This window comes from Sminthopsis crassicaudata, chromosome 3 (genome assembly GCF_048593235.1).
Source record: "Sminthopsis crassicaudata isolate SCR6 chromosome 3, ASM4859323v1, whole genome shotgun sequence".
In the NCBI taxonomy this organism is placed as follows: domain Eukaryota; kingdom Metazoa; phylum Chordata; class Mammalia; order Dasyuromorphia; family Dasyuridae; genus Sminthopsis; species Sminthopsis crassicaudata.
In genome coordinates this window covers 531983120-532008424 of record NC_133619.1, presented here as the reverse complement: position 1 = coordinate 532008424, position 25305 = coordinate 531983120, and the positions used below count along the sequence as shown (strand labels likewise).

The 25305-nt window shown below is 32.4% G+C and overlaps 1 protein-coding gene across 10 annotated transcripts in view; it reads left to right on the top strand.

Annotated features, from left to right (window-relative positions):
- The window catches only part of GRIA4 (glutamate ionotropic receptor AMPA type subunit 4), a 481423-nt gene that overhangs the window by 166819 nt on the left and 289299 nt on the right, over positions 1–25305 (top strand). For all 10 annotated transcript variants that reach the window (XR_012488407.1, XR_012488408.1, XM_074304367.1 and 7 more), the window contains one exon: positions 21622–21861. Coding sequence is in view for 8 of the 10 variants with exons in the window: in XM_074304367.1 (XP_074160468.1) it covers positions 21622–21861 (240 nt within the window). In the remaining 2 variants the exon portion in view is untranslated. The remainder of the gene's footprint in view (positions 1–21621; positions 21862–25305) is intronic.

Here is a 25305-nt window from a genome sequence, read left to right as displayed (position 1 = left end):
ACCAATGACCAATTAGATTGTAAATTACCCAATATCACACGAACAAATGCCAGGTTAGGTGTGTGAAATGCAAGCCAAGAACATAATAGAACTTTGGCTCCTCACAGCTAAGATTACTTTCCCCCCAATCTAACTGAAAAAATTTATATCAAAGGAAAACAAATTAATTAAACAACAAATAAAATACAATTATTTTATTATATTTTGTTTATTCAAGTATCAAAAGTTTATTGCAACATATTTTGTGGATTTTTTTTGGTTGGGGGGTACCCAACCAAATTGTTTTTTTCACTTAGGTAATTCCCAGGAAGGAAACTCCCTCTGTCAATAAAATGAATTTATAAAATCTTGATGATCTTTTGTATTGTTTTTTTTTTCATCAATGGAAATAATGTGAGATAAAATATTCTATTTCTTAAAAGTGATACAAAAAAGTAATCAGAGATGGCTTTTAGAGTATAAATCCATAAAACTTCCCTTTCAAAAGTGTATGATCACAGAATTCAAAGAATTCAACTTTGGCAAGCACAGAGCCCTCTACTTTCCATAAAGAGGAAAGAACTATCCGCAACAAGTAGAAATTGTATTAGATACCTAATTGAAGAGGTGGGAAATCAGCATGAAAGAAGACCAAAGTTAATTGTTAGACTGTTTTATGAATTATATGAAAATCTTTTAAAAGCTCCAAATAAAGCAAATGTTTAAAACTTTTTGTAAATTTAGTTTTCATATGAAAAGTGATAAACTGTACTCACTTATTATTTTTATCTGAGAAGAAATTATGGAATTTTTTATGACATATGGAACAATCTGCTTGGATGGAGAATTAAAAACCCAACATAACATTAGTGTTATATAGATCTCTTTGTATAAAGTTTCTTGACTATAGTGATAGGTTCATACCACATGTATCAGAATGTACATGGTAGAGATAATTTGACCCATGTCATAAGTAAGTCATGATGTCATAAAAAGTAACTAAGGATGTAGAGATAGCATTCTGGACAAAAACATAAGTGTAAATCCTATTTTATTTACTTTTTAGCTTTGTGTCTTGGACAAATCACTTAATTTTCCTCACTTCAGTTTCATTTGTATAAAATAGGGACAATAATTGAACCTATCTCAAGTTATTGTGAAGATTAAGATAGATGACATATGAAAAGTGTTTTGCATGCTTTAAAGCCTTATGTAAATTCTAAACATTATTAATATTTAGGATCATAATTCAAACATAAAGATCTGTAGCAGTGTGGTACAACCAAAAGGGCTCAACATTGGGAGTCAGAGATCCTTTGTTAAAATCCAGAGTCTGAATTCCAATATACTTGGAATAGAAAATGCTATCTGCATCTAGAGAGAACTATGGAGACTGAATGTGTATCAAAGCATTATATTTTCATCTTTGGTATTTGTTTACTTTTTCTTTCTCATGATTTTTCCCTTTTTATTTGATTCCTTTTGCATAATATGACAAATACAGAAATATGTTTAAAAGAATTGCACATGTATAACCTATATCAGATTGTTTGCTGTCTTGGGAGAGGTAAGGGAGGGAGAGAGGAAAAAAAATTTGGGACTCAAAATCTAACAAAAATGAATTGAAAGCTATCTTTATATATACTTGAAAAAAATAAAATACTATTGAGGGAAAAAAATCCAGAGTCTGCCACTTTCTTACTATCTATGATACCTGAGGCAACTCATTTCACCTACTTGTACCTCAGTTTCTTCATCTATAAAGTTTAATGGCTGGACTAGATGACTTCTAATATCTCTTCTAGTTCTAAATCTATGATTAATGATTTCTTTATTATATTGACTTTCTATGTGCAGAAAAAAACATTCTGATCAAAGCAAAGTGAACATTTTCTATCATTTAGAAATTTTCTTGGAGAGTTGCCTGATGAATATAATTTTTAAATAGTTGCCTCAGGTCATAGAGTTAATAGCAAAATCAGAATTGGAAAACAGACCATCATGAAAGGAAGCACAGTAGTGCATAGATTACTGGATTTGTATATAGTAAGGAAGCCTGAAGTTCAAATACTGTCTTGGATACTTACTAGCTCTGTGACCCATAACAAGTCATCTGAATTCTGTAGATTCAATATTTTCATGTGTGTGAAATAAAAGGGTTGAATTTGACAACTTCTAAAGGTCCTTTCCCAATTCTAATTCATTTATAATCCTGTGCTGTCTGATCCCAATCTCAGTACTCTTTCTACTATGCCATGTTGTCTTAGGCCTTACTGTGTACTATTTAGTGATGATAACAAATAGCTCAGAAGATCCCAGAGGTCTGAGTCACACAACCAATATTGTTTATAAAGAAGAAAATAATTGTTCTAAACTTTTTTTTAAGTTTCCTTGATGGCAGTATATTACATCTAGGTGAACTGTAAGAAATAAGATTTACAATGTGTAGATTTATTAGCCAAATGGAGAAAAAAAATACTGACAGCCTAAAAATGGTAGGTGTGTGCCCAAATCTCTGGCAGTTACTATTATATTCACGCAAATTCTAGTAGCTTCCCATTAGTGTTCACTAAAACTGTGGAACTTCATTTTTTTTTAATTTTACTTTCTTCTGACATGGTTAAAGTTAAAAAGTAATATGCCTTTTCAATGACCTCTGCTATCTTCCTCCAGTTCATACACACTTTCTATTTGTGCACCACAACAAAATATACTATAGAGAAAAAAATATCCTAGAAAATAAATGAAAAAAAATTCAAGATTAATGAAGTTAATGTTAGCACAATATTAAACAGATACTGAACAGGCATTTATCAAACACTTATTATGTGCCAGAGGATATAAAACAAAGTAAAATAATTCCTGCTCACAAGGGCTTATAATTCAACCAGGGAAGATAATATATATGCATATAGATATTAAATATATGTAAAACAGATCTCAAATTGGTGCAAGTCATTTGGGACATAGGGGAAGCACAAGTATCCAGAGAAAATAAGAAAAACTTCATATAGAAGTCTGCATGTCAACCAAGCCTTAAAGAAACTAAATATTCTAAGGGAAAAGGGGGAGGAAGTAATGTATTTCAGGAATTAGGCACAAGCAGTATGAAGGAACAAATATGTGGCATGAGTATCTTATATGAGGAGCAGTGAGAAAGCCAATTTGAATGGATTATAGTGTATGTAAAAGGGAGTAATTTTAAAAAGACCAAAGAGATAATTTGGGAGCACATTGTAAAGGGGTGAAAATGTCATATGATTTTTTTTGTATTTGCTCCAAATGGTAATAGGAAGTCATCGGAGTTTTTTTTTGTTTGTTTGTTTGTTTGGGGTTTTTTTTGTTTTTTACTCTGGGAATAATCTGGTAAGTCCTGAGCTTTAAGAAAATAATTTTGTATAGAAAATAAATTCAAGTGGAAACTGACTTCAGACAGACAATACTTGGAAGTTTATTGCTATTATCTGAGTAAGAGTTGCTAAAGACATAAACCAGCAACTGTGTAAATGGACAAGGAGATGGATATGAGATGTTTTAGTGATAGGAATTACAAGATTTGGCAGCTGATTAAATATGTGAAGTGAAAGAGAGAAAAGCATCAAGGATAATATCTAGATTACAAACCGGAGTAAATGAAAATACACTCAATGGAAATAGTTAAAATGGGAAGAGAGGTATGTCTTGGGGAAAAGGTAATGAATTCTAATAGAGACATAGTAAGTTTTAGATGTCTGTGGAGAATACCATAATGTCCAATAAGTGGTTGGTGGTGTGAAACTAGACTTTGGAGAGAACCTAGGTCTAGTTATATAGAAGTATAGATGTTTAGATCAGAGACTCATCAGCATGAGCCAATGAAATCACCAAGAGAGCTTGTACTTCAAGATCATTAAATAGATTTTGCTGAATAGACTTCAAGAGAAATATTTAATAGGTTCAAGGGAATGATATATCAATAAGAGAGGCATACATAGTACATAGTTTTCTGTATGTCTGTGCTATAATGTGGTCTTTACCTTCTCTGCACTGAATGCTCTAAATTATATAGGAAGAGAGGGGAAGAAGAGAAAAATATCAAGGAAGCTAATATAAAAACACTTTAAAAATAATGGCCCTTGATAGTCTGAATAACTTTAACTAATAATAATTAGCTAAAATAATAACTAATACTTATATATTATTTAACTAAATAATAAATAGCAAAGTCAACAATATTTTATTATTTCTAATTATAGAAACTACATATTTAATATATTTTAAAGTGTGATTTTAGCATTTACTTTTCTAAGGATGCATTATTAATTCAAAGTGATTTTTAGCAAAGAAAATAGGGAGATATTAGTATTTGATACAAAGCCTATTTTTAATATCATTATTGATACTTTGTATAAAATACAATTCAATCCTATCCTTAAATGAACTTAAATGAACTTGGAAAGATGGGAAATATGCTCACTAATGAGAATATTTTATTCTATATTTGGTTTTGAAAACTGGGAGAAATGATTTTAAAGAGAATTCAATGAGGCTGTTGCTTTGAAAATGTGATTTTTAAAATGAGTAGAGTTTCTGGTTATTTTTGGTTTTGCTCTTTTCAGTTTTAGTACAAACTTACTGCTGTTCAGTCAGTTTTTTTTAAATTTAATGGGAAAAGAGGTAAAATAGAGTTACACAGTGCAATAAAACCAAACATTCTTGTCATATTTAAATCATCTTATTGCACCAAATATTATATTTATACCTAAGTTTTATCATACAAAGGAAGCAATTGTCTTTCTACCTGACCATGAAAACCAATAAGTTCTGTCAAGCTTTCAGTGGCTTACTCCCATTTTGACCTATTAGAAAGAAAAAAGTGTCAGTGGGAGTTTGAGGGGTTTGTGTCCCACCCTTGGGTGTTTTTTTTTTTCCTAGAGACTAAGTCAAAGCAGAACTTTAATATAATTGATAGACTCCCAATTGCAAATATAAATAAGATGGTGACTTTAGTGAGCCTATAGAATATGAACTTACACCCCACTCACTTTTTCTTATTATAAAATATCAGCTGCATCACATTGGAGAGAAATCATCCAACAGCACCTGTATTAAATAATTCCCCAATGCTAGATGAATTGGCCATAGAGTAACTACTTCTGTTGACGCTGGTAGCTGATGAAAGACAAGCTTTCAGTGATGCTATTTGGGAAGAGTGCTTTGAGGTTACCCCACTATAGGGCCTGAAGTCATATTTTGCCATTAAAACTGGACTGACTATATTGATTGTGATGAATAAAAGGTCTCTGACATTTTGGGATTGGTGCATTAGAATCATAGAATCACACACACACACACACACACACACACACACACACACACACACACACACAAAAGATCCTTTAATCCCCTAAACAGTTTTAACATGTTCAAAAACTCCTTCTACAAAATGTCCAATGAAGAGGTGCAGCCAGGATGGCCTAGTAAAGGCAGAGACTCATCTGACCCCTCTCCTAAACCCCTGCAAATATCTTTAAATAATGACTCTAAACAAATCTTAGAGCAGCAGAAGCCATAAGAAATGGAATGAAACAATCTTCAAGTCTAAGACCTCGGAGAAGTTTGTCAAAAAAGGTCTATTGTACCAGGGTGACAATGGAGCACAGTTCAGCATAGGCCATACCAGAGCAGACAGGACCCCAGCAAATCAGAAGTAGGCCTCAGGGTGGCTGATTCAGGGGCAGCAGTGGCAATTTCCAGACTTCTCAGCTTTCAGATGCCAAAGACAACGTAGAAGGTCAGCAGGAAAGGTCTGGGTGAGATTGGAGCACGGTCCAGCACAGGCTAAGCCAGCAGAGCACCACCTACCCCAGCAAACCATGAGCAAGCCTTAGAGGCCACTGAATTAGCTATGGAAGTAGCTGCTCTCCAACTCTTAGCCCACAGATGGCAAGGGGTCTAATAATGGCCAGAAGCAGATTACAAGGATCTCTTTGCTAGCACTGAGGCAGGACTCTGTTGTTTTGTCCATAGGTGGCAGTCTCAGTCAAGGATGAGCACCAACACATTAGAACTTGCAGCCACAGTGGAGCAGGAACCCTCTTCATAGTTACAGGGCAGAATTGAGAATTGTGGTCACTCACAAACTAGAATACAAGCCAGGAAAATAATAAACATTTCTTAAATGATACTACCTTGGAAGAACTAAAAACTTACGAGACCCCAGAAGTATCTCTGAAAAAGTTGCACAAAACTCCTGAACCTTGGGATAGTGCACCCTCCACCCTACTTTACCAGAACCCTACTTTAACAATGAGTTCAAAGTCAAGTAACAAGCTGAGAAAATGAGCAAACAACAGAAAAAATTCTGACCATAGAAAATTACTATGATGACAAGAAAGATCGCTACACAAAAGAAGATAAAGCCAAAGCTCCTACATTCAAAGCCTGCAAGAAAAATATGAATTCGTCTCAGGTCATGGAAGAGATCAAAAAGGTTTTTGAAAATCAATTAAGAAAGGTATATGAAAATTTGGAAAAAATGAAAATGATACAAGAAAGAAGTAAGCAGCTTATTAAAGGAGACATAGAAACATGTTGAAGAAAATAATATCTTAAACAGCAAACTAGACCAAATGGTAAAGGAGATTTTTAAAAGGCTAATTAGGAGAAGAATTCCTTAAAAAGTAGACCTGGCCAAATGGAAAGAGAGGCACAAAAATTCACCAAAGGAAAAAAAAAGCTCCTTAAAAAATAGAATCAACCAAATGGAAAAGGGGACAAAAGAGCTCACTAAAGAAAATATTTCCATAAAAAGTAGAATTGAGCAAATGGAAGCTAATGACTATGAGAAATTAGGAAACAATGAAACACAATCAAAAGAATGAAAAAAATAGAAGACAACGTGAAATATCTCTTTGGAAAAAAACAATTGACTTACAAAAGAGATACAAGATTGATTTAAAAATTATTGGACTATCTGAAAGTCATGGCCAAAAAAAGAAATTATCCAAGGAAACTACCTTGATGTTGTAGAATCAGAGGGTAAAATAGAAATTTAAAGAATCCGCTAATCACTTTCTGAAAGAGATCCCAAAATGAAAATGTTTCCAGGAATATTGTAGACAAATTCCAGGCCAAGTAGAAAATATTGCAAACCACCAAAAAGAAACAATTCAAGTATCATGGAGCCACCATCAGGATAACACACAATTTAACAACTTCTATTTTAAAGAATCACAGGACTTAGAACAAAATATCCAGTGAATTGTAACCCATCCTTATCCTGAAAATTTTCAAGAGGGAGAACCTACTATTTCTTGAAACATACCATTTCATAATTGTTTGAATTTTTAATTTTTTTACATAAGGATTAAATATATATATATATGTGTGTGTATATATATGTATATATATACATATATACACACACATATATATACACACATATATACACATATATACAAATATACATATATATATATATATATATATATATATATATATATATATATATATATATATCATTGCAACCGTTCCCATTATTCTTAGTTCTGTCCTTTTAAGGGAAGTAGAACAAATGTCATCTCTTTTTCATATGACAATACTGAAACTATGTATCATATCTCCCCACCTTGAAGACCTACAGTTTTCTGTAAGATAAGCATCTCCAGTTCGTTCAATCACTTCTCACTTGACACCATCTCAAGATCTGCCACTAGCCTGATCATTGGAACTATTCATGTTCCACTTTATCTGTGTTCTTCCTTATATGCAGATTGAAATACAAAACTCCAAATGTGATCTGCCGAAGAAAAACACAAGTATCACCTTCCTTTCTTTAGATAGAATTCCTCTCTTAGCTCAAACAAAGATAGTTAGCTCTCTAAGCTATCTTATAACACTATGGTTCACATCAAGTTTTCAGTTCAGTCCTCTCCACACCATAGCATATGAACATCTTTCCCCAACTTCACTTATTGTGTTTATTTTTAGTTCGGAACAAGGGCTTTTTAATGAATTTGTCATAAAAATAACATTTAAAAATTCACCACAAATATGTAAGTTACTTTCCTATAAAAACTTTCAGGAAGAGAAATAGACATAAATAGAGATCAAGTGTAGGCTGTATGTATATGAGAAACACATATGGCTAGAGCTAACATCTAGAAGTATATACTCATATCTGAGGTACATATAATATGAAAGACTATTCATGCAAGAGTGCATGCAGAGAAAAAACATGCAACCATGGCACACATTTAGAAGGACAGTTCATATTCTTAAATGCTATATAGCTCCTCCTGATTCAAATATCCTGATACTTGACTGATCTCTGCTCTTTGGGGGACCTGTATCTGCCTGTATCAGCATTTTAGCTAGTCCAACTAGCCTTTAGCAGAAATGTTTTAGCTTCAGGTCCATCAACCATCAAGTGCTCTATCCACTAGGAAGCTATATTTAGTAAACATCTCAGGGATTTGGAAAGGGAATCAATTCCTTACCTATTTTTTAAGAAAAAAACTATGAGCCTCTCCCCTACAGCTAGGTTTCTAATAAATGGTAGCAATTAGCCAAGCTAAGATCATATCTGCTCTCTGAAGTCTTCTATTGTTCCTTCTGTCTCCCTCATTTCATCTCTCATCAGATTTATGGGTAGCAACTCTTGATATTTCTGAGTCCTTTTCTTTTTTTTTTTTTTTTTAAATTTTTTTTTTATTATATATATATATATATATTTTATAATATTATCCCTTGTATTCATTTTTCCAAATTACCCCCCCTCCCTTATTCCCTCCCCCCGACGACAGGCAATACCATACATTTTACATGTGTTACAATATAGTCTAAGTACAATACATGTGTGTGAATATCATTTTCTTGTTGCACAATAAACATTAGAATCCGAAGGTACATGCAACCTGGGCAGACAGATATTAGTGCTAACAATTTACATTCCCCTCCCAGTGTTTCTTCTCTGGGTGTATCTACCTCTGTCCATCATTGATCAACTGGAAGTGAGTTGGATCTTCTTTATGTTGAAGATTTCCACTTCCATCAGAATACATCCTCATACAGTATCGTTGTTGAAGTATACAGTGATCTTCTGGTTCTGCTCATTTCACTCAGCATCAGTTGATTTAAGTCTCTCCAACCCTCTCTGTATTCCTCCTGCTGGTCATTTCTTACTGAGCAATAATATTCCATAACTTTCATATACCACAATTTACCCAACCATTCTCCAACTGATGGACATCCATTCATCTTCCAGTTTCTAGCTACAACAAAAAGAGCTGCCGCAAACATTTTGGCACATATATGTCTCTTTCCGCTCTTTAGTATTTCTTTGGGATATAATCCCAGTAGTAGCGCTGTTGGGTCAAAGGGTATGCACAGTTTGATAACTTTTTGGGCATAATTCCAGATTGCTCTCCAGAATGGCTGGATTCTTTCACAACTCCACCAGCAATGTATTAGTGTCCCAATTTCCCCACATCCCCTCCAACATTTGTCATTATTTGTTCCTGTCATCTTAGCCAATCTGACAGGTGTGTAGTGGTATCTCAGAGTGGTCTTAATTTGCATTTCTCTGATCAGTAGTGATTTGGAACACTCTTTCATGTGAGTGGATATAGTTTCAATTTCTTCCTCTGAGAATTGTCTGTTCATATCCTTTGACCATTTATCAATTGGAGAATGGTTTGGTTTCTTATAAATTATGGTCAGTTCTCTATATATTTTGGAAATGAGACCTTTGTCAGAACCTTTGTTTTTAAAAATATTTTCCCAATTTGTTACTTCCCTTCTAATCTTGTTTGCATTAGTATTATTTGTACAGAAACTTTTTAGTTTGATGTAATCAAACTCTTCTATTTTGTGATCAATAATGATCTCTAGTTCTCCTCTGGTCATAAATTCCTTCCTCCTCCACAAGTCTGAGAGGTAGATTATCCTCTGTTCCTCTAATCTATTTATTATCTCCCTCTTTATGCCTAAATCATGGACCCATTTTGATCTTATCTTGGTATATGGTGTTAAGTGTGGATCCATATCTAATTTCTGCCATACTAATTTCCAGTTTTCCCAACAGTTTTTTCCGAATAATGAATTTTTATCCCTAATGTTGGAATCTTTGGGTTTGTCAAAGATTAGATTGCTATAGATGTACCCTTTTTTGTCCTTTGTATCTAATCTGTTCCACTGATCTACCGGTCTATTTCTTAGCCAATACCAAATGGTTTTGGTGACTGCTGCTATATAATATAGCTTTAGATCAGGTACACTTAGACCACCTTCCTCTGAGTTTTTTTTCATTAGTTCCCTTGCAATTCTTGACCTTTTATTCTTCCATATGAATTTTGTTGTTATTTTTTCTAGGTCATTAAAATAGTTTCTTGGGAGTCTGATTGGTATAGCACTAAATAAATAGATTAGTTTGGGGAGTATTGTCATCTTTATTATATTCGCTCGGCCTATCCAAGAGCACTGAATGTCTTTCCAATTATTTAAATCTGATTTTATTTTTGTGGCAAGTGTTTTGTAATTTTTCTCATATAATTCCTGACTTTTCTTTGGTAGATGGATTCCCAAATATTTTATACTCTGAGTCCTTTTCAAACTTCCATGGCTATGGCAAATATTGTTAGTGCTACACTTGCTCAGGCAGAAATGGAGCACAGTGAAACTGTAGTATGAAAATTTCCCCCCTCATGCTCCTCTGTTCTATGGATGGACTGATTGTAGAAGACTAAAATTTCTGGTGAGCTCTATCCCAGTTCCTCTATCATCCCCCAGCACAAATCATAGCTTGCTCTTCCTCTGGTCTCTTTTTCATTTATAACAGTCAAAAATAGATGATACAGCATTTCTTTTTCTTTCAAGGAATCATATCAAGTCAAAATGTGCCAGACATCCTCAACTGTTTTGCAACAAATAATGGTGCTTTAATTTCCCTTTCTTTTAATCATTTTCTGGCTGAGACTTAATCTCAGAAAAAAAATTATTCATGCTATTACTGTTGTGTAATTGTCTGAAAGGGTTAATTTTTTTAAAATTTGTTTTTGTTCTGGAACACCCAATTTACCACCAAATAAATAACTTTGTCACCAAAGTGCATCTTGCTTTCATTGTAATACACTGCAAACAGTCTAGTGCCAATTCCTCTGAAGAATTTAGCAGAAAAATGAACCATGTGTTCTGATTATATTAGTCTGACTCAAGAAAGAAATGTGCAAACAAGCCTGTATATTTTACTGAGATCTCAATTATTTTAATTTAGAATTTAAATTTGTTGATGTCAAAAAATTGGATAAGAGTATGGTCATGGCCATGTGTTTCCAGCATGCAATTACACTTCATTGTGATCCTTGATGTTGCTGTCCAGAAGCAGCACCAAAGAAGACATCTCAGAAAGCTAAAGTGCTTAATTGTAATATAATTAAAGTGAAATATTTGCGTGTAATTTGCATTCTGCCTTGTCATTTATGGTGATTAGCTTCAGTAACTGTATGTACTAAAGTTAACCACATCTCAGAATTCTAAGAAAATGAGCTTTTACATATTAATAAAGTATAATAATGCCTTGAGGGCTTGAATTAATGAATTCAAGCTCAGCATGCTGTACCTATCACCTGACTGAGGTTTTTTTGGTTTTTTGTGTTTTTATTAATCTGAAAAAAAATTGTTATCATTGCTTTATGAAACCAAAGGAAGATATAATGTATGCTCAAATAAGTCTGACATGTTAACCTGATGTTCCATAACACACACACACACACACACACAGACACAGACACACAAACACGCATATAAAAAACAGTATTTTTTAAAAGATATGAATAAAAAAGAATTATGTTAAAATAAAACAAAAGAATGACACAAATTATGATAATAATGAAAAAAAGTACTGTTGAGAGTCAAGACTATATGAATCCTATTATTAAATTGGTCGCTATTTAGTTGAATGATCTTGGATACTTCAATTAATTTCTCTGAGTCTCAGCATCTTTACATGAAAAATCAAGTAGCCTAGATGACCTCTAAAGTTCTCAAGTTCTTTTACTCCTCTTTTCATCTCTCATGTTATAAACCAGGGATGAAAAATAATGATAAAGTGGTGAATAGTAAAAGAGAATATAATGCTTAGAGATTAACATAATAGAAAAATATAATGATTTCTTTAAAATACAGCTTTTCAGATGCCTACCAGTACAACTTAGGTAGCATCCTTAAGCTGGTAAATCAAAATACTCAGGAACACAGCTATAGTTTTCTAAAATGTAGAATACAAAATATTTAAATGAATATAAATATATAACTTTTATAAATGTATAAAAATGCTGCTAAAATTTATTTGTATATGTGAGTAAAGAAAACATCTTGTTTCTTGTGGTGCCATATATTGGCTGTTACAAAAATGTATTTAAACAGCATCATTTTAAGGTGTTATTTAGTAATTAATGTCCTTTATTACATAAGGAAAGTGTTTTTGTTTATGAATACACACTTCAGCAAAATTTGTCCCTAAAGAACAAACAAATTAAAATAGATTTTGAGTTAGAAGTTCTTCATTATATGTCTCTTATCTTGATGGCTCTTGGTACTTCCCTTAAGTTTTTTTTTTTTTTATCCTCATTTTAATCATCTGCAAGACAGAGTTTTAAAATAGTTGTGTTACTTATCTTGTAACATTTTCTTTTTTTTCTTTTTTATTATTATAGCTTTTTATTTACAAGATATATGCATGGGTAATTTTTCAGCATTGATCCTTGAAAAACCTTCTGTTTCTAACTTTTCCCCTCCTTCCTCCCACCCTCTCCCCTAGATGGCAGGTAGACCAATACGTTTTAAATATGTTAAAGTATATGGTAAATCCAATGTATACACACATATATATATATGTATATATATGCATATACATACATATATATGCATATACATACATGTATATATGCACATATATACATACATGTATATATGTGTATATACATGTATGTATATATATCCATAAGTTATTTTACTGCATAAGAAAAATCAGACTTAAAAATAAGGTAAAAATAACCTGAGAAGGAAATAAAAAAATCCAAGTGGACAAAAATAGGAGCGGAAATGCTATGTTGTGGTTCACACTCATTTCCCATGGTTAGTTCTCTTTTATATTGAACAAATGGAACTGATTTGATTCATCTCATTGTTGAAGAGAGGCACGTCCATCAGAATTGATCATCATATAGTATTGTTGTTGAAGTGTATCATGATCTCCTGGTTCTACTCAATTTCACTCAGCATCAGTTCATGTAAGTCTCTCCAGACCTTTCTGAAATCATCCTGTTGGTCATTTCTTACAGAACAATAATATGCCATGACATTTGTAATGTTTTTTCTCTAAAGTGTAATATTCTCTGAGAGAAGGTTTCTTGGAGGGCTTCTGAAGGCAGTCTTCATTTCAGTTCAGTGTAATCACCCCAAATGCAGCCAAGAGTTAAAGTCCAAATCCTTTATTGTTTCCTTCAAAATCTTGTCTCTTTTCCTGAGGCCCAGTTAGCTTTCTTAGAGGCATATCTCTCTCCTTGGTTCAGAGAGCTCCTGCTGCTAGTCCTTTGCCTCTGCTAGCTTCCTCCAAATGAGCTTCTAGTGGGCTTGTCCTTCCTGGCCCTGAGACCTCCTCTTTATATGCCCCATACTTATTATACACCAATCATTATATCACTAGGAAATCATTATTTGTTGTAGGATTAAATCAATACTAAACTAGATTTAACTACTGTCTCTTCAATTCCACTTACTTAGCAAGTAAGAATCCTAACATTCATATACCACAACTTATTCATCCATTCTCCGATTGATAAGCATCCATTCAATTTCCAGTTTCTAGCCACTACAAAGAAGGCTGTCACAAACATTTCTGCATATACAGGTCCTTTTCCCTTCTTTAAGATCTCTTTGGGATATAATCCCAGTAGAAACACTGCTGGGTCAAATAGTATGCACAATTTGATAACTTTTTGAGCATAGTTCCAAATTGCTCTCCAGAATGGTTGGATGCATTCACAATTCCATCAACAATGTATCAGTGTCCAGTTTTCCCATAGCCCCTCCAACATTCAGCATTATCTTTTCCTGTCATTCTAGTAAATCTGAGAGATGTGTTGTGGTATCTCAGAGTTCTTGCAACATTTTCATGAGCTATTTACTTTGTAATTCCTAAAGTACTATTTAAATGTCATTTCCTGATAATATAATCTATTTCAAGGGATTTGTAAATTCAAAATCACTATATCAGTGTTATTAATTAGTAATCCTGTGTATTGTATTAGAAAGAATATTTGGTGTGGACACTTATAATCCCTACTACTGGGAAGGGTCACTTAAGATTGTAAAGATCTCTTAAATTCTGGAGTTCTGAGCTACAGTGATCAAAAAACTAATCAAATGTAATTGTGGAACCAATATAGTGAGTTCCTAAAAGCAGGGACAACCAGACTAAGAAATTTTAGATCAATGAATTTCAGAAATAAATCAGGTCAAAACTCCTATGCTGATCAATAAGGGGCTTGGGCCTATGAGTGGTCAATCCACTTACAACATGGGAGAAACAGAGACCCATTCTCAAAGTAACAGTAGCAATTATAATTTTAAGCATATAAGCATATGCCCATATGTGTATTTATATACAGATATAATAATTACTATTGACAGATTATTGATGAAAAATTTTATGTTGTCACATTTGCAGATAAAAATGGGAAGGATAGCAATAAGTTCAATGTTTGTCTTATGCTTTATCCAAGAAACCACCTCTAGCTCTAACCACCTCTATTAATAAAATCTAGAGTAAGAAATGGCCTCTGATTTTTTTTCTTACTACTCTTCCAATTAGAATCTTCTACCTTCAGGTTCTTGTCCATGTTCATGTGCTTATCTATAATCAATAGTCAATAAGAATTTATTAAGCATCTGTTATCTGCCTGAAACTGTGCTAAGCATAGGAGGACAAAGATAGAGGGAAAATACCACCACTGATTCTTGTCTCAAGAAGGTCACAATTTTATAAAAGTGATACATACAAACAAAATCATACAAGATAAATTGGAGACAATCAAAAGATATGGGAAAGCTTTAGAATTAAGAGTATTGGTGGGGATGACTCCTTGTAGAATGTGGGAATTTAGCTGGCACATGAAAGAAGTTAGGGAGGCTTGGCTTTTTATAGCAAAAAAATATATAAATTATTTATACCATTATAACTCACATATAAGGAATAAGTCTTTTTTTATATACTCTCAGCTGTAATTGTTGCTGTTTTGTCCTATTGACTACAAAATTCTGAATTAATAAGGAATCATATTCTCTAAAACTAGATCAAATCACATACAAAAATTTTAGAAGTGGAAATAATGTCTACAATGTTTCTATTTTTTACATTAAATGTTATTCTGATATCCCCTATTCACTGGCATGTCTAGCAAGTGATGCAAATTTTATGATGCTCTAATTTATGATGGCTAATTTAATGGGAGAAGTTAAGAGAAATAAGTCAAATTAAATCAATGTAAAAAAACTACTCTACTTTTTATTATTATTACTATGTTAGTATTTATTGTAAACCAACATTCATAGGAGATTATAAATTCTATATGAACAGAACAGTGTCTTACACATAGGAAACAATAAATTCTGAGGAGACAATAAATGGTAACTCCATTGGCTACTTGTTAAATTTAAAGAGAAAAAATTGTTCTAGGCAATGCACATGGTACTGAGTCATGTTTAAACCATGCTGTGGGAGAAAATGGCTATATTGGACATCTAGTGAGCCCACAAGGGGGGGAAAATATACATACATACATATATATATATGTATATATATATATATATATATATATATATATATATATATATATATATATATATTGCTGTGTTCAATTTGGAGATTTAAATGACTGATCCTTCTCTAAAGTTATTTCTTTTAGAACTGACACTTTACATAGAGACAAGTAATTGGTGCCGTAGTATACAGAGCTTTGGCTCTAGGCAGGAAAACTTGAGTTCAGACTTGGCCTGAGATGTTTACCAGCTGTGCAACCTTAGATGAGTCATTAAATCTCTATTTATTTCAGTTTTTTAATCTGTAAAATGGGGATAATAATAATACATACATACTTCACAAGGTTGTTAGATAAAATAAGATTTATAAAGCTTTTTACAAATCATAAAATTCTATACAAATGCTATCATTATTATATACATTACTATATTTCAATATTATATTTTTAGTGGGAAACACTAAGTGTTTAATGTGCAAAATATATACATATGTCTGTATCATTTTGTACTGTGTGATTATTCTAAATAATTTAAAATATTTTTTTCATTTTTGTCACTTTTTTTCTCTCTGATCTCTATGTGTGTGTCTCTGCTTCTTCTGTCAAACATGTAATAAATGTTTTAATATTCAAACAGCTTAATACTTTAACATTTACATTTAATAAATGCTTTTTTATTCATTGAAAAAAGTAAAAACTCAAAAGATACAGATCAAATCAAGACCATCTTAGATCTTTGATCTTGACTGAGACAGAGCAAATGAGGTACAGTTATCTTGATCTGAAGCAACTTCTGTCTCTCAGTGCTTCCTAGTTCTTTACTACCCTTAGGATTTACTATCCCTTTTCCAGCCATAAGCAGTTGAAGACGAAGGCTTCATGTATTCATATTTCCAATTCTTGTCATTCTCTGGGAAAAGGGAATATGTGGATATATTACTTAATCTTTCTGAGTTCCTATTTTTTATCTATTAAAGGAAAGTATTTTATTAAATATGAAGGAACTTTCCATCTTTAAAATTATATAATCTATGACAAAAGTAAAATCTTGTTAACATAGAAATCATTCCTCATTTCTATGGATATTCAACTACAGGAAGATATATTGTTCCATTCAGATACAAATATTTTGATACATTTAGATATATAACAAAAAAAATGGTGCATAAAAATGTAGCCTTTTAATCCAACAGATATTTATTATCTCAATTCTCTTCACTGTAAGTTTTGAAGTTATAATGAGAACCACATAATGAAAGTAACATTATGCAAGAGCAGAGAGTTTGTGTACTCCATATTTACCAGACAATAGAACAAAAAAGGGATCAAGATTGGAGGAGAGAAAATCCTTCTGCATATGACATTGTCATTTCCTTGTTCTTGACTAAGGCAAGGAGCCTAGGGATCATTTATAACTTATGCACCACAATATTTTCTAACTGACAAATTTTTAAAGTTTTGTACTCAAGTCTCTGTCAAAGAAATATTGAACTTCACAAAGTTGCTGAGTACTTACTATGTGTTAAACATATAATAGATATATTTATAGATAAATTTGTCTCTGTTTTCTACCCCACAGATACTTGTGAATCTACAAAATGTTACTATGACATATTTTTTAGACTATGTCTTAAAAGCTTAAAATTTCATAACATCTTAGCACAATGTTCTGCATACAGAAATAGTTCAGAGGAAGGAATAGAGAAAGAAACTAGATCTATGATTTCACTGACAGGGAAGAAATTCTATATATGAAGGTTCTCCACCTTCTCTAAAATTTATAGTCTTAGAAAGTTGTTAGAGCATTAACAGTTAAATGACTTGACCAGGATCATATAGCTAATATGTGTCAGAGCCAGATCTTCCTGGCTTCATGATCAGATTAGCAGCAATTTCATTCTGCCTCCTTCAGCAAATATTGGATACTTAATAATCATTGTTTGATTTTTTTTAAGTGAAAACAAAAGTATTAGGTACCAACAAAGTTTCTTCTATTTTGGATTTTGTGTTTGACTTCCAGGAGGATGTACTATGGCAAGAAGGGAAAAATATTAAGTGACATAATATAGAGAATAATTTGTGAAGCTGATGTCAAATGGACATATTGGAAGTATGATTTTTATAGTTTTTAAGTTCTTTATCTGCCCTAAGTTTCATTACTTTTGCTTTGGGAAACATTAAATTCAACTAACAACTCCGTTGTTTTCCTATGATTATAAATAGAGGGTAGAAGAGACATCAGACACCATCTAGCACAATCCCATCTATATAGATATGGATATTGAAGCCCAGGATGACTTGTTCAAAATTGCAAGGGGGTAGAGAGAGACAGTGAGAGAGAGACACACACACACAGTCGGAGACACACATAAAGAAACAGAGAGAGACAGAGATAGAGAAGGAAGGAGGGAGGGAGGGAAAAGGAGAGTGGGAAGGAGAGGATTACATTTCAGTAAAATGTAAATTCATTGACAGAATGAAATATTTAGTTTTTCTCTTCATAACTCCTATACTTAGAATAGTTCCTTGCATATAGTTACTAATTAATAAATATAGATTGAAATTAATTATTTTGAACTTTGTATTATAAATTATTATATATCATATATTAATTTGACTTGCTTGGCATCTTCAATATGATAGCAGGGAATGACCCTATTTCATAATCTTGTAAGAAGACATTTAGTCAATTAAAAGATGAATGAATTAGTGGCAGATGAGAGAGAAACTTGTGATGAAGTGACTAGTCAAGAGAGTATTGCAATTGTCTATATGTGAGATGATGAAGACTTATACCAGGATGGGGTGACTATTTTAGAAGAGAAGAGGGACATATATGATAGATGTTATCAAAGTAAAACTGACAAGATTTGGCAACAGGTGGGATATGGGGAGTAAAAGAAAGTGAGTTGTTGAGGATGACACCTAGGTTGTGAGCCTGAGCAAGTAGAAGGATGATGAAATTCTTGGCAGTAATAAGGAAGTTTGTAAAAAAAGGAAGGGGAAGGTTTGGGAGAAATCTTTTATAATGAGTTCAATTTTAGAAATACTAAGTTTAAGATATCTAGAGGACATCTAGTTTAAATGTTTGATAGACAATTGGAGATAAAAGTGAAGATTAGCAGAGACATTAGAATGGGAAAAGTAGATTTGAAAATCATCAGCACAGAAAGCAAATGCAAGAGAAAAGGATCCAGGTAAAGCTTGGGGTATACTCAGAGTTTTGAATCCATTTTCCACAATGTCTGTTGTATGCTCCACTCTTTTTTCCTATTATTATCAAGTTCTTATAACCAGTCTGCCTGCATTATTATACTTATTTTCTTACAGATTTAACTTTCTATACACTCATTTCTTAAATACTTCTCATTACAGCTAGAGTATTTTTTTTTCATACCAGATCTGGAAATGTAATTCTTCTGCTCAAAAATCATCATTGGTCCCTATCACCTCTAAAATATATTGAGTGAGCAAAAGAATGATGTGATAAATAAATCCAAATAAATTCAGAACATTTTTACCTGCATTCAAGACTTAAAATCACCTAGTTCCACCCTACCATGCTTGCTTTTTCTCATTATTATCATGGTCCAGCTAAACTAGATAATTCCCAGCTTCCTGAATATATATTGTACATTTATATCAACCTTTCCTCACTCTTAATCCCATCACTTTGCTCCTATTGTTTTGCTTGCTTGGAATTGTATCCTCAATCTTTGACTTTTGAAATGATGCCTACAACTCAGAGCCAATTCATTCTACGTGTACACTTTAATGATAATGCTACCCTCAGAACTCACAAAACACATTATGTTGTTTTTTACATTTTTTTTTCTGAGGCTGGGGTTAAGTAACTTGCCCAGGGTCACACAGCTAGGAAGTGTTAAGTGTCTGAGACCAAATTTGAACTCCCGTCCTCCTGAATTCAAGGATGGTGCTCTATCCACTGCGCCACCTAGCTGCCCCAAAACACATTATATTTTAACTCTAACATCATGTAATATTGTGTATTTTATGTAAATCTTATCTTCTTATTGAACTGAAAGTTCCTTGTGTTTATATCAATATATAGCAGTGCACTATACACAGTAGGCAAATAATAGAAGTTGTTGGTTTTTAAATTTCTTTTAATCTTTATATCTTTTCATGCAACTAGGGATATATCAGTACATGTCGGGGAGTTGAGATGTTTCTTTTTTGTTCATATAAACCAACTACATAGGGACAGATAACAAACAAAGAAAGAGCAAGATCTGGCAGTACACTGATTTGCCTATTGGTACCTCAGTAACTATTTCAAGGTGCAAAGACTTAATAAGTTTAGAATGCATGTGCTTCCCAGAAACCACTCATCTTCCCAGTGGTTTGATTAAGGATTACAGATGTCCTTACAATGATTCCCAGATACTACTGCCAGTCTCCACTTACAAAATGAAAACCTTTTCAAAATAGTATTGCTACTGCAAGACAATTAGGAATTTATGCTCAGTAGTAAATCAGATTTCACAATCAGAGAAAAATTGTATATACTGCCTACAAGTAAGAGTAATTCATTTAAATAGAAGATTGAAATTAGAATCATGTTAATGTCACAGAATCACAAAATTTTAGAGTTGAAAAGGTTCATGGAGTTTATCCATACCATTCTCATCATTTTACAGAGAAGGAAACTAAGGCTCAAAAAGAAATTATTTCATAGTTATACAGAAAATGAATGGCAAAGCAAGAACTCATATATAAGCATCTTTTCTGATCAAGCAAAATTTCCATTACAAGTAGGAGGTATTCATGGAGCACTAGTACCTCTGGTGTAAGGATTTACCAAAACTTTTTCAGAGCTGAGTTATTCATCCATCTTTAGTATCCACTAGTCACCCAACTGCCTTGTAACTCCAAGAAACTGTAGCACACATAGCACCCTGTTAAAACTGTCTCAGCAGATGGATTCAACCTGGTGGAGGGTGAACAAATGGTCTCAAACCCATCCATTAGTTAGGGGAATGGCTACATTAAACATTTGAAAACTTCCTCTGGCAAAATGGATAGATAAGAAGAATTTGCTCCAACATCCATGAAGGCAACTGGAAAAAGCATTGTGGAATGCTTATAGCTTCATCAAACATTGAGAATATCAATTGGGTCATGCACTGTATTCTGGGTCAGTGCTAATGATCTTGACTTTTCTCTTGCTACTGGACTTTGATGACTCTTGAAGAAAGACTGAAACTGGCAATTTTGTGCAGCTTACATTTGTCCCACTTAAATGCAATTTGCTCACAAGTCAAGACATCACCCATCAGTATGTCATTGATACTCTTTGAAAATGAAGAATGAAAAAAAAATTATATATATATATATATATATGCATATATATATGTATATATGTATATATACATATATATATATAAATTTCAGTAATTTTATAGAGACTTCTATAAGTTGTTATGTGGTCAAAGTCAAAAAGCATTTTAATGCTCTAATAGCTTCATTATATTAGTCTTGTCTTCAACTAAATTGTAAGCTCCTTAGGGAGAGTGAACATGTCTTCTGTTGTTTTTCCTCTCAGCATTTTCTATGGTACTAGGAATACCATAATAAAGACTAAAGATAAAAGAAATGAAAAGGCAGTGAAATCCAGAAGAAGGGAAAGTTAAAAATAAAAATTATAATTTTTCAGGCTATACCTTTGCTTATCCCAAGTAGAACTATTACAAAGATTGAGATTTATTTAGTTACTTTTTAATTTTACTTTATTGTAATATGACTAACATTTCCATAATTCATTAGCACTAATAAACAATTTTAGGATATATGCTAATTGTATTTTTCCCCTTTGTTTTAGTTTGTTCCCAGTATTCTCGAGGAGTTTTTGCCATTTTTGGACTCTATGATAAGAGATCAGTACATACTTTGACCTCATTCTGCAGCGCCTTACATATCTCCCTCATCACACCAAGTTTCCCTACCGAGGGGGAGAGTCAGTTTGTGCTGCAACTGAGACCTTCTCTCCGAGGAGCACTCTTGAGTTTGTTGGATCACTATGAATGGAACTGTTTTGTTTTCCTGTATGACACAGATAGGGGTAAGTTTTAATCCAGTTTCTTTATCAGCAGTATTCTAAATGTCAGATTGAAATGGCATTTCTGTTTCTTTTGGCTCTTGCATCATGGCTAAACAAAAGGCCTTGAAATCTTTGAAGGACTGAGAGCAGACCTTCATAAAATGTTTCCAATTTGTTTTCATTTTTTGTTGTTTTAAATTATATTTTGAACAAGTTCTTTTTTACCCCAGGGAGAGATTTTTAGATGAACATGCTTCAAATTCAGTCTATCTTTTCTAAACAGACTAAGTGCTTGGAACTTTAGCAAACCTAAGATAACTCTGAAAATATTTCTATTTACTCCTAAGATGACATTTTTTTGTATAGTCACTAAATAAATATGTTTTTCCCCAAACAGAACAGTGATTTTCTTCTGAAACATATTGAAAAAAATATAGAGCACTGTCTAGCAGTAAGTTTGAAATATAAATACTGCACTTGAGTAATTGAAAGGTCATGCCAATGACAGAGGAGATTGGATGGTGAGCCTCCTGTATTTTTGGTCATCTTACATTTTATCTTTGCCTTGCAGGTAGCAGAGATTAGTGATTCCACCTGCCCTGCATACTGGAAAATTCAGGCAAAAATCAAACTAGTGTTATAGTGATAGAAAAGACAATATTCTGAATTTGATATATTTGCTTTCCCCAATTTAATTAGTCCCCAAATTTTCATATTTAATTTTATTCTGTTTTTATTTAGTGACTAGAAATAAATAGTGCTGAAATAATAGAATCATGATGTAGTTGTCAGGATAATGCAGGATAAACAATACTCATTCACTTAAGGTTGATTTTCCTTTAAAGTACATTCATCTAAATATGCAGCTGGAATTAGAAAGTGGGAATTCAAAATTAAATTTGAAGCAGAAAACATCTTGAGAATATTCCTTAGATAACCATCACTTCAATTATCAGACAAGCATAATACATTCCCAAATAAATAAGCTTAAAGATAAGTACTTCTTTTTTAGAAATGAAAAACAAGATTCTCTATGTTCAAGACATTGCTCAGGATGAAAAAAACAAAACAAAACAAAAAAATTATACTCTTTCATCCTTAATTAAAATGCATGTGCTTGGTTAGATAAAGACAACATGACCCAGTAGGCAATATCATTCTAAGGGTGGGTGTTGCACATAATTTAGAACAATCTGCATAGCAGTTATCCTTCCAAACTTTTCAATGTTGTAATCTGAAATAAGACTCATTTGGAAATATGGAGACATTGTATGGGAGACTTGTTCACTTCTTAAAAATCTAAAACTATATTATTATGCATTTCATACTGTAAAATTTAATAATTTTGTTCATTTCTGACTACTTTGATAACTGTACTAGTGTATTGTGTTTAAAAAAAAAATGATGCACCAAAGAAAACCAGCCATTTTCTCCTATTTAAATTCAGTTTTCCCACTTTTCACAAAAAAAAGGTATATTAATTCTGTGTATGTCTGGCCTCATAAAACTGTCTGGGTTATCTTTTTCTTATTTTTTTATCTAGTTCATTATTTTAACAAATATTAATTTATTAATATCATTATAAATAATAATGATTCCAGTTGATGAAATCTCTCACTTCATGACTTCACCAATTCCCATAGTTTTAATTATTATCTCTAAATAGATAACTCCCCTTATCTCTTATGTAGACCTCAGTATTAAAAAAAATTTCAGTCTGTGCCATAAATTACTTTCTAAGACCAATAGCTTTCCTCAAAACAAGCCATTTAAAAATAATATTCAGGGGGCAGCTAGGTAGTGCAGTGGATAGAGCACCAGCCCTGAATTCAGGAGGACCCGAGTTCAAATCTGGTCTCAGACACTTCCTAGCTATGTGACCCTGGGCAAGTCACTCAACCCTAGCCTCAGGGAAAAAAACAAAAACAAAAATAATAAAAATAATATTCAGGCACAATGTTAGAATATTCTAATACTTAAATGAATCTTTGACTTTATCATTGTAAATATTTTCTTTAATTTAGCAGATTCCAATCTATTCTTGCCTCCCCATCTTGAATAGTTTTTATTTATATCCTCCCATAAATTTACTAGAGGGGATACAGAGGTCTTCCTCAACCTCTCTTAATATCTCAATAATACTAATGGGTAAAATAGGCTATGCACTGATAAAATCTGTGTTTAATGCATAAAACTACTCTTTTTTTGAACACACATTTCTTCAATGACTTTTTAAAAATCTGATTCTTCTTCATTACTGGTACCTTACATGGTATATCTTATAGTCTGTTTCTCAATTGTCCTGGATGAGCCTCAGTTTTAACTCTTTGACTACTAAAATCATGCATAACTTGTAGTTATACAACACTACTATTATATATAAAGTAGGTTTTTCCCAAATTCTATTCAATGCAGAAAAATAAATATTTAAATTTCCATGTCTGCCTCAGTTACATTTCAACTTAAAGTGAAATTTCTAATCCTTTCTTCTGTATACTGACAGATGAGGAAAACTACTTTCTAAAATTACTTACCTATGTAATCTTGGAAAGAATAGTAGCTTTTTTGGAAGCACTGTTTAACGCAACAATTACATATTATTCATGCATATGTGAAAATATATAATTATGTATTGTACATATGTTTCATAAAATATATTATATATATATATATAATTATTAGGGATTGTGTTGCATAGTGAATTGAAATCTGACCTTAGAACCAAGAAGATCTGGATTTGAGTTCTTTTACTCATATGCTATGTAACTATGTAACTATGGGCAAGTAAATTTACTTCTCAGGGGCCTTAGGAAACTTTAGAAGGTGCTAAGTTGTATAATAGCTGCTAAATTTCATGAGAGGGTAAATATCCTCGCCATGCATTTCCTGTGATAGTAGAAAACATTGGTATAGTACAAAACAATAATAACATAAAACAAAAGAAAGTGGAAATATTCAATTGTAGTTTATAAAGATTGATTTAACACTTGAATTTCTAAATTCAATTACAGTGGTTCTGGTCTGAATCAATCAACCAATCAATAAACATTTATTAAGCATATATCATGTGCCATGTATTAATTGTTTTAATATTAAAATATTTCAAAGGTGAAATTTTTTGTTAATAATTAAGTTTGTTTTAAAGAAACAGTTTAAATTAGCTTTCTGATAACATCAAATAATGATTTCTTTTAAAATGTCACGATTGCCTCCATTCTTCTCTCCACCCTTACTACCTTAATAATGAGACATTGAATTTAACCATGTACTATCTACGTTGTCAGTTTAGACTTTAAAATATATTCATGCAATTGTATATTTATGATTTATGTGTATTCTAATTATTTCCATAGTTACCAGTACAAAGAATGAAGTTATAAACTAAAGAATCTATTGATTTTAATATTCTGTAGGGCTGTAGGGAATTTTCAAATGTGTGATATAAGTTCTAAGATGCTGATCTCA